The sequence below is a fragment of the Dreissena polymorpha genome, chromosome 6 (assembly GCF_020536995.1).
Source record: "Dreissena polymorpha isolate Duluth1 chromosome 6, UMN_Dpol_1.0, whole genome shotgun sequence".
In the NCBI taxonomy this organism is placed as follows: domain Eukaryota; kingdom Metazoa; phylum Mollusca; class Bivalvia; order Myida; family Dreissenidae; genus Dreissena; species Dreissena polymorpha.
In genome coordinates this window covers 53191026-53205731 of record NC_068360.1, presented here as the reverse complement: position 1 = coordinate 53205731, position 14706 = coordinate 53191026, and the positions used below count along the sequence as shown (strand labels likewise).

The 14706-nt window shown below is 36.4% G+C and overlaps 1 protein-coding gene across 1 annotated transcript in view; it reads right to left on the bottom strand.

Annotated features, from left to right (window-relative positions):
• LOC127834356 (otoferlin-like) overlaps positions 1-14706 on the bottom strand; it is a 194057-nt gene that overhangs the window by 124974 nt on the left and 54377 nt on the right. The window contains exons 2-4 of the mRNA XM_052360117.1: positions 10702-10849; positions 5164-5263; positions 4500-4807 (exon numbers count right to left, since the gene is read on the bottom strand). Of these exons, the coding sequence (XP_052216077.1) occupies positions 4500-4807; positions 5164-5263; positions 10702-10849 (556 nt within the window). The remainder of the gene's footprint in view (positions 1-4499; positions 4808-5163; positions 5264-10701; positions 10850-14706) is intronic.

Sequence of the window (14706 nt, the reverse complement as noted above, 5' to 3'; positions counted from 1 at the left end):
AGAAGATTTTTTAACATAAAACGGTCTTAGAAAAATTCACTAAAAACGGTGTCAGCAATATTCTTGGAAGAAAACGTTAGAAAAACGTTTCCAAAAAAAAATTGTAAGAATTACCATATACTAAATTAAATAGATATTTCGTCTGATTTTTGATCAGGTAAGGCTTCATAAAGGGCAACCGATCGATGTGGATTTTCGAAATGTGGTATATACCATAAGCATAGGTGCGTAAACGCACCTATGCTAAAAACTACTAGTTAAAAACTACTCCTGTATCAGCATTCAATAGCAATATTGTGTGCTTCTCTGCGACATGCAAGCACAAAAATCCATTAAATGTCACATGATAGGTCTGTTTAGCTCAACAAAGGGTATTACCATTCTCTTATTGTATTCCAGAGGTTATTGTTGTCTATTGTCACTTTGGTTGAATGGATGGAAAACAGATGTTAAGAGAATAAACAAATCCGCTGTGCTCTGGGAAATGAGGCTTCATGCATGTGAGTAAAGTGTTGTCCCTGATTAGCCTTTGCAGTCTGCACAGGCTAACCCTTTCAGTGCTGGAACCAAATTTGAAAGGCCTTTGCAAACAGTTTGGATCCAGATGAGACGCCACATAACGTGGCGTCTCATCAGGATCCAAACTGTTTGCTATTCTGATAGAATTCTTTGAAAAAAATCGAAGAAAATGCTAATTTGAGAAATTCAGCAGAAGACATTTTAGCAGACGACAAATTTCCCAGCATGCAAAGGGTTAATCAGGAAAGACACTCTCTGCTTAAACTGGTTTTTTGCTCAAAAGAGACTTCCTTGAAACAAAAGATACAATAAAAGTGGTAAGTGTCATTCCTGATTAGACTGCACAGGACGATCTTAGACTTCCTTGAAACCAAAGATACAATAAAAGTGGTAAGTGTCATTCCTGATAAGACTGCACAGGACGATCTTAGACTTCCTTGAAACCAAAGATACAATAAAAGTGGTAAGTGTCATTCCTGATAAGACTGCACAGGACAATCTTAGACTTCCTTGAAACCAAAGATACAATAAAAGTGGTAAGTGTCATTCCTGATAAGACTGCACAGGACAATCTTAGACTTCCTTGAAACCAAAGATACAATAAAAGTGGTAAGTGTCATTCCTGATTAGACTGCAAACGACAATCTTAGACTTCCTTGAAACCAAAGATACAATAAAAGTGGTAAGTGTCATTCCTGATTAGACTGCACAGGACAATCTTAGACTTCCTTGAAACCAAAGATACAATAAAAGTGGTAAGTGTCATTCCTGATTAGACTGCACAGGACAATCTTAGACTTCCTTGAAACCAAAGATACAATAAAAGTGGTAAGTGTCGTTCCTGATTAGACTGCACAGGACGATCTTAGACTTCCTTGAAACCAAAGATACAATAAAAGTGGTAAGTGTCATTCCTGATAAGACTGCACAGGACAATCTTAGACTTCCTTGAAACAAAAGATACAATAAAAGTGGTAAGTGTCGTTCCTAATTAGACTGCAAACAACAATCTTAGACTTCCTTGAAACCAAAGATACAATAAAAGTGGTAAGTGTCATTCTTGATTAGACTGCACAGGACAATCTTAGACTTCCTTGAAACCAAAGATACAATAAAAGTGGTAAGTGTCGTTCCTGATTAGACTGCACAGGACGATCTTAGACTTCCTTGAAACCAAAGATACAATAAAAGTGGTAAGTGTCATTCCTGATTAGACTGCACAGGACAATCTTAGACTTCCTTGAAACCAAAGATACAATAAAAGTGGTAAGTGTCATTCCTGATAAGACTGCACAGGACAATCTTAGACTTCCTTGAAACCAAAGATACAATAAAAGTGGTAAGTGTCATTCCTGATTAGACTGCACAGGACGATCTTAGACTTCCTTGAAACCAAAGATACAATAAAAGTGGTAAGTGTCGTTCCTGATAAGACTGCACAGGACGATCTTAGACTTCCTTGAAACCAAAGATACAATAAAAGTGGTAAGTGTCATTCCTGATAAGACTGCACAGGACAATCTTAGACTTCCTTGAAACAAAAGATACAATAAAAGTGGTAAGTGTCATTCCTGATAAGACTGCACAGGACAATCTTAGACTTCCTTGAAACCAAAGATACAATAAAAGTGGTAAGTGTCATTCCTGATTAGACTGCACAGGACGATCTTAGACTTCCTTGAAACCAAAGATACAATAAAAGTGGTAAGTGTCATTCCTGATAAGACTGCACAGGACGATCTTAGACTTCCTTGAAACCAAAGATACAATAAAAGTGGTAAGTGTCGTTCCTGATAAGACTGCACAGGACAATCTAAGATTTCCTTGAAACCAAAAATACAATAAAAGTGGTAAGTGTCGTTCCTGATAAGACTGCACAGGACGATCTTAGACTTCCTTGAAACCAAAGATACAATAAAAGTGGTAGTGTCATTCCTGATTAGACTGCAAACGACAATCTTAGACTTCCTTGAAACCAAAGATACAATAAAAGTGGTAAGTGTCATTCCTGATAAGACTGCACAGGACGATCTTAGACTTCCTTGAAACCAAAGATACAATAAAAGTGGTAAGTGTCATTCCTGATTAGACTGCAAACGACAATCTTAGACTTCCTTGAAACCAAAGATACAATAAAAGTGGTAAGTGTCATTCCTGATAAGACTGCACAGGACGATCTAAGACTTCCTTGAAACCAAAGATACAATAAAAGTAGTAAGTGTCATTCCTGATTAGACTGCACAGGACAATCTTAGACTTCCTTGAAACCAAAGATACAATAAAAGTGGTAAGTGTCATTCCTGATAAGACTGCACAGGACAATCTTAGACTTCCTTGAAACCAAAGATACAATAAAAGTGGTAAGTGTCATTCCTGATTAGACTGCAAATGACAATCTTAGACTTCCTTGAAACCAAAGATACAATAAAAGTGGTAAGTGTCATTCCTGATAAGACTGCACAGGACGATCTTAGACTTCCTTGAAACCAAAGATACAATAAAAGTGGTAAGTGTCATTCCTGATTAGACTGCACAGGACAATCTTAGACTTCCTTGAAACAAAAGATTCAATAAAAGTGGTAAGTGTCATTCCTGATAAAACTGCACAGGACGATCTTAGACTTCCTTGAAACAAAAGATACAATAAAAGTGGTAAGTGTCATTCCTGATAAGACTGCACAGGACGATCTTAGACTTCCTTGAAACCAAAGATACAATAAAAGTGGTAAGTGTCGTTCCTAATTAGACTGCAAACGACAATCTTGTATGGCACAATTCACACATGCATATAACCATGTTTTCCCAAACTGGGGCTCAGATGTGAAAAAAGGGAGAACAAAACAACCCATTTCTTATTATTTAACATGTTAACTCAGTTTGAAAGCATTGACATCAATACTGTTGTTTTTTTTAAAAAGCAAACTTTAAACCTGTGCTTTGAAGGAGAAATTTCAAAGATTTCCATCCACTACAAGCATTAAATATGCACTTAGTTTTAACTGCGTTGTACCCAATATTTTTGGAGATTGTTTAGATTATTGTGAAAATGAACATAGCAAGAGCACCACAAAACGGGTGCCAATGCTCGGCTGCAGGTGCAGTTTTGAATAAATAAAAGCTGGTCCAATTTTATTTTTTTAGAAGTAACAGTGACCTTGAGCTTTGACCTAGTTAACCTCATCAAGGTGCAGCTACATATGACGTTTCAAAGTTGTAGGTGGAAGCACTTTGATTGTAGAGCCAATGTTCAAAAGGTTAACAAAATGTAAAGGTTTTAGCGAGACGCCGGAAGATGAGCTTGCTATGACAATACCTCGGGTTTTCTCTGAAAACAGCCAAGCTAATAAAATGAATAATGAAAAGCACCATTTAGTACAAACACAAAATATTAAATAGCCACAATAGGAGGTGCAGATAAAACAATCATCAACTTGCAGGTTCAAAGCAATATGGAAGACCAATTATCAGTTTAAGAGAAAATATTTTCAGAACTTGAAATTGCTAAAAATACCAATCAAATTTTTCAAGGGTTGTAGAACATAAATTATTGCGCCGATTCGGCTGTTCATTAAACCTGTTCAATGCATTTAGTCCACAAAAAAAGTTTTATAAAGTCTGCAAACAATCAGATGAAAACAGAAGGTAAAAACTGGGTGCAAAAATCAAAGTGGTCAACAGACCGACTGACATAAAATATGTAGATTAAATATATCCTGCAAATATGAATGAGGGACATGCAAGTAAAACAAAGGAGCCTTAATGCATGGGCTTAATGCATGTGCGTAAAGTGTCATCCCAGATTAGCCTGTGCTTCTGCACAGGCTTATAAGAGATGACACTTTTCGCCAAAATTAAGAAGAGACTTCCTCTTAATAAAACATTCCATAAAAGCAGATGGACCAGGCTTATCTAGGAAACTCAAATTCATTAAGCCCTATTTTCCCAGAACACAAGGCTCAAGGTATAAAGCATCTACATACGTGTTAGGAGATTTTCCACTCGAGGCTTTTGAAGAAACACTGAGTCGTGAGCCAGTGAGAGTGGATTTACTGCTGCCAAAATGCGTTGATTCCTTATCAGCATCGACATCAGCCTCAATATCCATGCTCGACCTTCGACTCTGCTCGCGCAGGCTGTCAGCCCTATTCTCCAGGTTGATTTGGTTGCGCTCCTCTTCGGTGAACACGCCTCGAAGCTCGTCACATTTGATTGGCTCGAAGCCGCCTCTCTGCCACATCCCCACTGAGCCATCGGGGGCGTTGTATGTCAGCTCAAATGTGAGCATCGTCTGAAAGTGGGCAGAGTTAATTTGTGTTATTGGTCAGTGACATAATTACACTTACAAATATAAGTCAAATGTCTCAAACTCTAATGTGCACTAGTATCATTAAAAACTTAATTACAACAATATCATCTTTCCATGTGCACACTTATCTTTATTAGCAACATGACTGATATAAATATGAGCATTGTCTGAAGAGTACGACAGAAAAGATGATTGCAGATATTGTGTTTACACCTCTGTAAACTTAATTTTATCAAAATTATAATTCTGAAGGACAGACAAACCAGCAACTGTAAACTGTTTGCTTTCAGGCAAAATATAAACATTTTTTTTAAACCTTTGATATTAAAAATGTTTACCTTCATGACCACATTATTGGTATCAAGAAGTGAGTCTGATATCTTCACATTTCCAACCTCCACCAGCTCTTGCAGTATCATACGAAACAGTCCAATCAACCTGAAACAAAACCAGTCTAATTAACCTGAAACAAAACCAGTTCAATCAATCTGAAACAAAACCAGTCCAAACAACCTAGAACAAAACAGTCCAATCAACCAGAAACAAAACCAGTCCAATCAACCTAAAACAAAACCAGTCCAATCAACCTGAAACAAAACCAGTCCAATCAACCTGGAACAAAACCAGTCCAGTCAACCTGGAACAAAACATCATCTGAAACAGTCCAATCAACCTGAAACAAAACATCATACACAACAGTCCAATCAACCTGGAACAAAACATCATACGAAACAGTCCAATCAACCTGGAACAAAACAATCAGACCTAAGCTTCCTATTGATTTATTTCAAAATTGTATTGGGAGACATTTCTTGAACAAGCATGTAACCCGCGCTCTGTGAATACGAAGCTAAATGTATGGGTATGTGCATAACTCTTTCAGTTCCGGAACAGAATTTTGAAGGCCTTTGCAAACAGTTTGGATCCAGATGAGACGCCACAGAACGTGGCGTCTCATCTGGATCCAAACTGTTTGCTATTCTGATAGTAGTCTTTGAAAAAAAATCGAAGAAAATGCTAATTTTACAAATTCAGCAGACGACATTTTAGCAGATGACAAATTTCCCAGCATGCAAAGGGTTAAGGTATCATTCCAGATAAGCCTGTGCAGAATGCAAATGCTAATCAGGGATTATACTTTGCACTAATATGGCTTTTTCCATATAAATAAAGCCTTTTCTTAGCAAAAATTCAGTATAGGTGGAAAGTGATGTCTCTGATTAGCCTGTGTAGATTGCAATACTTTATGCGCAAGCAATGAACCATGCTTCCCCAGCGTGCAACACATTTTAATTATTATGACCAACCTGACAAAAAACAAATGGGACTTGCTTTGTAAAAAGGGGGTTTAATGAATACATTTTGAATATCGTCCCAGATTAGCCTGTTCAGTTTGCACAGGCTAATCAGGGACGACACTTTTCTCTTTTATTGCATTTTTCATTTCAAGGAAGACTCTACATCATGAAAAATTCAGTTAAGGCGGAAAGTGACATCCCTGATTAGCCTGTGCAGACTGGAGAGGCAAATCTGGGACTACACTTTACACACATGAATTAAACCCCTTTTTCACAGATCGCTGCTCAAATTAATTTTGCAATTCATTCTAAGGCTATTTCTTTAGTATTTGGTTATACAAGCCTGCTTTATATGATATTTAGAAGAAATACATATATGTGTTGATGTCACATACAATACAATTGTTAATATTACAAAAACATAAGGTGCTGGTAAAATGGTTATTTTCCCTGGAACAAGTGCAACGCCGGTTATGGCAAGTTTATTATGGGCAATAATCGTCCTATGGAGATTCACTTTTGGTTATGATCTGATGAGAACCATAGATTCAATAGAGAAAAAGATAGAAAATATCCAAAATGCCCACCGGTCATTTCTGAACAATGTTGGAAGTGCACTGATTATTGAATATGACCAAGATATTATGGACGTAAACATGATTGGTGAATATCTATTGGATAACAATTCATCAACACAAGTACCAGACAGCAGAATTGCCTAATAAAGCAAAATTTAGATCAGACAGGTCCATAACATCAATTGTTTCAACCATTTGACTTATTTGCCTAGGTCAAGATATTGTGGACACAAACATGTTCATGAAACTTGGTGAAGATCCAGATGATTACTGTTGGAGCTTGTCATAAATAAAAGTGTTCCACAGACATGTAAACCACACACCAGACATAACCAAACCAATATACCCAACATACCTATTTTTTCTATTGACACAATGGTTAATATAATTGCCATTAACACACAAAAGGCATTTCATCACTAAAAGCTCAGCAAATAATAGCCAATAGTTGACAGAAAGCTGTCAAAGGAAACACATTATAAATTATTCAAATATTATTTCCCAAGCTAACACAATTTTTACCCTCTCCATGAATACTCAAATACTCATGTAAATGTACCCTCTTAACTGTAACCAAAAGAGGAATTTCAATGCATCACGAATATCAAAACCATTTGAGCCTTAATTCGGGAAAATGTGGGTTAATGCATGTGCGTGTGTTAAGTGCATTCCCAAATTAGCCTGTCAGAAGTCTGCTTATCAGGGAAGCTACTTTTTGCTTTAATTGTCTGCTTTGATTAACGGAAGTCTATTCATAGTTGAAGTGGAACTTGACAACTCTGATTAGCCTCTGCAATTTACTGCTAATCTGAAAGACATGCTGCATATGCATTAGCCACATCTTCCCATAGCCCAGGTCATTTCAATATAACCACATATAGTTCCAGTGAACATATTGCTCTAGCTATGCATAAGTTAATTCTCATGTATTTTTATTTCTTGCTTTTTAATGAATCCTTTTTTCTATATTTAACCCAGCCTAATTACATAGAGCCCCTTGTTCGCTCATCCATAGTTATATCAAAGGTACCAAAAGGTACACAAATATCTTAAACATGCCTTTAGCAATCCGCTTTTATTTGACCCTAACTCTGTGTTTATTTAAACCTGACTGAACTGTGTTTATATGACCCTTACTCTGTGTTTATATAACTCAGACTCTGTGTTAATATGACCCTGACTCTGTGTTTATATGACCCTTACTCTTTGACCCTGAATCTGTGTTTATATGACCATGAATCTGTGTTTATATGACCATGACTGGTCTGTGTATATATGACCCTGAATGTGTGTTGATAAGACCCTGACTCCGTGTTTAAATGATCCTGACTGATCTGTGTTTATGTGATCCCAATTTGTGTGTAAATATGACCCTGACTGTGTTCATATGGCCCTGACGTTCTGTTTAGATGACCATTACTCTATGTTTATATGACCCTGACACTGTGTTTATTAGACCCTGACTCACTGATTGATCTGTGTTTAAATGACCCTGACTGATCTGTGTTAATAAGAGCCTGACAGATCAGCGTTTAAATGACCGACTGATTTGTGTTTATATGACCCTGATGGATCTGTTTTATTTGACCCTGACTGATCTGTGTTTTATTTGACCCTGACTCTGTGTTTATATGACCCTGATGGATCTGTGTTTATATAATTGGGACTCTTGTGTTTATATGACCCTTAATCTGTGTTTATATGACTTGATTGATGTGTGTTTTATTTGATCCTGACTCAGTGTTTGACCCTGGTGGATCTGTGTTTATATAACTGTGACTCTGTGTTTATATGACCTTGACTGATCTGCATTTATATGACCCTGAGTGATCTGTGTTTATATGACCCTGACTGATCTGTGATTTATTTGACCCTGACTCTGTGTTAATATGACCCTGATAGATCTGTGTTTATATAACTGTGACTCTGTGTTTATATCACCCTCACTGATCTGCGTTTTATTCGACCCTGACTGATCTATGTTTTACTTGACCCTGACTGACTAAGTGTTTATATGACCCTTACTGATACCTTTTCATGTTATATGGTCTCAATCAATACACATGTATGATAGTTCCTAGAATGAACACAAGTTTGTTTGTTGCTTACAAGGCTTATTGCTGTATCCAATTATTGGCTATCACATGCATTCCATGGCCACTGATGCAGATGTGCCATGTATCCCTCCCCTAGGACATGGCAGGCAGACAGATCTTCCTTCTTCAATATCATGGGCAAACATAAATGATAGATCTGGCATTGTGCTTGGGTAACTCTTTTAGTTCCATTACAAGGCCATACTATATACATTAGCACGTGCTCTGTGAAAAGGGGGTTAAATGCATGTGCGTAAAGTGTCGTCCCAGATCAGCCTGTGCAGTGTGCACAGGCTAATCAGGGACGACACTTTTCGCTTTTATGATATTTTCTGTTTTAAAAAAGTATCTTCTTAGCAAAAATCCAGTTTAGGCAGAAACTGTTGTACCTGATTAGCCTGTGCGGTCTGGACAAGCTAATGTTGGATGCCACTTTACGCACATGCATTAAACCCCCTTATCACAGAGCACGGCTAAAATGTAAATGATACATGACCTCACTTGTTGTTAAAATACTGGTTTTAGTAGCTCACCTGCTGCTCATGTAAAAGTTCATGTATATTAACTGCTTGGGTACTTAGTTATCTGTTAGTTAAATTAGCTCACCTGTTGCTAAGTTCATCTAACAGTAGGTTACCAGTTATTAAGGTGCTTTTTATACCAACACATGTTGCTAAGGTATCAATTTTACTAGCTCACCAGTCACTAATGTCTTAATTTAACTAACTTGCCTGTTTTTGCTGATGCACTACTTAAAGTAACCAACGTGTTGCTAAGTGACTGGTTGTTCTAAGGTCTTATTTATACTTAATGACCTGTTACAGCTAAGGTATTTGCAAAACACGCCCATCTGTTGCTAGGCTATTTGCCATATTTATTCAACTGTTTCTAAAGTACTTGTTATAGTTGTACATATGGATGTTATAAATACTCACCAGTTGCTAAGAAACTTGTTGTAGTTGTAAAGCTGGATGTCATAGCAATTCACCTGTTGCCATGTTACTTGTTGTTGTATAGCTGGATGTCATAATAACTCACTTGTTGCTTAAGGTTCTTGTTGTAGTTGTAGTTGTAAAGCTAGATGTTATGTTAACGACAGCTGTTGCTACCATACTTATTGTAGTTGTACAGTTAGATGTCCATGTAATATCATTAATTTTGTTGCTAAGGTAATTGTAGTTGTACAGTAAGATGTTAATTTATTCTCACCTGTTGCTAAGGTACTTGTTGTTGTTGTACAGCTGGATGTACTCACCTGTTGCTAAGGTACTTGTTGTAGTTGTACATCTTGATGTCTATACTAACTCACCTTTTACTTATTAAGTTCTTGTTGTAGTTATACAGCTGACTGTCTATACTTACTAACTTGTTGCTAAGGTACTTGTAGTTGTACAGCTGGATCTACTCACCTGTTACTAAGGTACTTTATTGTTGTAGCTGTACATCTAAATGTTGATGTACTCTCCCTTGTTGCTAAGGTATTTGATATACTAACTAGCCTGTTGCTAAGGTAACTTACCTGTTGCTAAGGTACTTGTAGTAGTAGCTAACTATTTTCTAAGGTGTTACTTATAAAAAGCCATATGTTACTACGGTATTTGTTATACTGACTCACCTGTTATGCTATTTGGTACTCACCTATGCTAAGGTACTTGTAGTTGTACAGCTGGATCTATTATTTTGTTACTAAGGTACTTGTTGTAGTTATACAGCTAAATGTTGACACTGTAATCTCCCTTGTTGCTAAGGTAGCTGCTTTACTAATTTGCCTGTTGCTAAGGTAACTCCCCTGTTGCTAAGATACTTGTTGTAGTAGATAACCGTTTTCTAAGGTGTTACTTATACAAACGCATATGTTGCTAAGGTATTCGTTATTCTGACTCACCTGTTTCTAAGGAACTCACCTGTTACTAAGGTACTTGTTGTAGTTGTACAGCTGGATGTCAATGTACTCGTCCTTCTCGATAGGTCGGGCCACTGGCCACTGGAAAGTCTCGTCAAACCAGACACTCTCATCATTGGTCTCGACGATCTTTGTGTAGTGAGAAACTCCTGTAATCAGATAAACAACTAACTTCAGATACAAAAACTGATTGTGATTTAACTCTTTCAGTGCTGGAACCAAATTTTGAAGGTCTTTGCAAACAGTTTGGATCCAGATGAGACGCCACAAAATGTGGCGTCTCATCAGGATCCAAACTGTTTGCTATTCTCATAGTATTCTTTGAAAAAAATCGAAGAAAATGCTAATTTTAGAAATTCAGCAAACAAAATTGAAGCAGACAACAAATTTCCCAGCATGCAAAGGGTTAAATGAGCCTTGCTCTGAACAAAATAGGGTTTCAAGCATCTGCGTCTGCAAAGGCTAATCTTAGACAACATCCGCTTTTATGGTACTTTTTTTTTTTAAAGTGTCTGCTTAGCAAAAATCAAGTTTGACGGAAAGTGTTCCCTTATTAGTGAGCAGACTGCACCGGTTAATCTTTGACCAAACTTTACGCACATGCATTATCACAAAAACAAGTTAACCAGGGCATAGCGCAAATATGGAAAAATGGGAGAGTACTATAGCTATAACTTGTGAATTAATTGCTGAGCCAAAATCAGACTTATTATTTAAGGTGAACCACTGCTAACTGGTAAAACATCATTTTTTTTTAAATATTCAAATTATTAACCCGTTCCCACTCAGAAGCAAAGTGAAAATGGCTTGAAGCAAAGTGAAAATGGCTATGCGCAAACAGCAAAAAACCAGAACAGCCTGCAAGTAACTCGCAGTCTGTTCAAGTTTTATGCTGGTTGCTGCTTATCAAAGGGTTGGAAATGAAGCCTTTAAAACTTGAATGTAGTAAGAAAGGTCTTAAATTGAATATAACTTTCTATGGGACTTCACATGCGTGAAAATACATATCTAAGTGGTAAAGGGTAAATGCTAATATGGCAACAACTCTCAAGGTTATTCCTTTTTTCAAGCTATAAAAAGTTAACTCTGCACCTAAAAACAAACATTTGCTAATGTAGAAAAATATTTATCCCGAAACATAATGGCTGGATCACCATGAAATGTGGGAGGACACTTTCTAAAATTAATCACAATGCATTAACGGAAATTAATGCATGATAGAATTCATTTGGGCAGCATTCAACACAATCTAGCAATCAGCCTGCCATAATTATCCCCCTTTTGCAGAATATTATAAAATGATAGCCTAATGAATGGCTCCACATCCATTTTCTTGCCAATCCAGAGTATAATTTGTATTCCCTGCTTGAACAGCCAGTTTGATAGACAGCCAATATGCACTGAGAATCATTTGAAATTATTAAATGATTTGAGTTCTGAGAAAACTGGGCATGCATGTGCGTAAAGTGTCATCCCAGATTAGCCTGTGCAGTCCGCACAGGCTAATCAGGGACGACACTTTCTGCTTTTATGGTATTTTTAGTTTCAAGGAAGTCCCTCCTTACAAAAAATCAAGTTTAGGTGGAAAGAGTCGTCCCTGATCAGCCTGTGCGGACTGCACAGGCTAATCTGGGACAACACGTTATGCACATGCATTATGTCCAGTTTTCTCAGAACGCGAATCATTTAATACTGTATTATGAGGATATGGAATAAGACATAAAAACTTAGAATAAACTTCATTTCACTTCATATTCTGAATGTGCTTTTCTTATATTCTGTCATACTTTTAGTGTAAGAAGTACTTTTCCATTACTATTAATTACAGATCAATGCATTTTTATCTTTTTCACTGTGTTCATGCATGCATAGACACAGTTTTAAGTTTTTGGGGTAGGATTTAACAAAAAATATCCAATAAAATATTAAATTGTGTGGTAAAATCAATTTAAATAATGCAATTATATATGCATGTATCTATATCACCTAAACTTTATCAAAACTGATGAATGCATAAGGCATAAACTGCATCTTAATCATTAAATATAAAAACAAAGTTAATTCCAAGATAAATGTCTTACTCTAATGTCAAATAGTAATGTGATATTTCAAAATCTTATTAATCATAAGTTAGAATAAAGCTTACATAGAAGTTACATTTTACACCTACACAATTAAGTAATTTTCTAGAATTATTACTTTTTCTTATTTTAACTTTTTGATTCACACAACTGACAACCCTTTACCACTTAGATACATATTTAACGAGTCTTTACCACTTAGATACGTATTAACCCTTTACCACTTAGATAGGTATTAACCATTTACCACTTAGATAGGTATTAACCCTTTACCACTTAGAAACATATTTAACCCTTTACCAATTAGAAACATATTTAACCCTTTACCACTTAGAAACGTATTTAACCCTTTACCACTTGGAAACGTATTTTTACGCATTTGTAGTTCTTTAGAATTAAAGTTTAATTAATGACCCTTCTTCCTAGATTAAACTTCAAGGCTTCATTTCCAACCCTTAGATGCTGATGAGCAGCAAACAGTATAAAACCTGAACAGACTGCGAGTTACTCGCAGGCTGTTAAGGTTTTATGCTGTTTTCAAAAGCCATTTTCACTTTTCTTCTAACAGGGGAAAGGTTTTAATAACATATTGCATGAACTTGGAACTCTTGTACACTAGGAAACAGACCCAGGCACTGTAACTATGCAAGATGCATTCTATTAACTCTTTCGCACTCAGAAGCAAAGTGAAAAGGGCTAATATGCAAACAGCATAAAACTAGAACAGCTGCAAGCTGCTCATCAGTAACTAAATGTTGGAAATGCAGCCTTTAAAACTTGAATTAAGTAAAAAAGGTCTTAAATTAAATTTATTTTTCTGACAGACTACAAACGCATAAAAATACATATCTAAGTGGTAAAGTGATAATATGTGTTGTGTTCTGGTAAAACAGGACTAAATGCATGAGCATAAAGTGTTGTCCCAGATTAATCTGTGCCGTCCGCATTACACAGGCTAATCTTGGACAACAATCAACGCACATGCATGGAGCCCACATTACCCAGAATGCCGCTCATTAGACATTTTAGAATGCCAATATCAGTAAGACAACAATGTGTGTTTAGCAAACATGCATGCCTCCCGTTGATGCTGGACACCCTTTCAGACTTAATGTTAACGCAATTTTAACAAAAATTCCAACTGCAAATAAACAGTGCTCACGTTCTTCGTGTTGATCCTTTGTCACAATAAAAAAGCGCGCTCAAATTATGCATCACCTCATCCCAATGGAAAGCATGGGTGTTTTGATTTTTGCATAAAAACATTTGCAAATTAAACACGCTGCATCTTTAACATTATGGTCTTTTAGATAGCAATTATTGAAACAGTTATTGTACTGTATACTGATAAAATGCCAATAATAAAATGCCCCCCCCCCCTCCACCCATCTTTTTGTGCTACATTTTGCCTTTTATGCATAAATTGCGTTTTAAAATGCTTTTTTTAAATTTACTGCACCAGACACCTATGCTCTCCTGGGAAAAACATTATACATATCAAAGAGTTATAGCAAGTTAGCGTAAATCAAAACAGTCAATGTTCTTTACCTGGCACACAATCATAGTTTGAATTATCCCAGGTTCATATAAGGTCAAGGTCAAGGTGAAAGTGATGCCAGGACACTAGCATAATGTTTCATTCAACAATAATGACAGTAAAAGTGTTTAAAGTTTATTTTCTTGTCTTATACGAGGTCATATTGAAAGTGATGCCAAGACACTGGCACAATTTGTCATTAAACAATAATGTCAGTTTAAGTGTTTTGAGTTTAATTTCTTGTCTAAGGAGTTTTTTTCTACTTATATGTTTTACCAATAGGCCTAGTCTCTGAACAATAACATGTCCCGTACCATTTGTTTTCATTTTACATCAACAGTAGCGTCCCAAAATGACATAAATATGAACAGACAGGCGCAGCCATGGA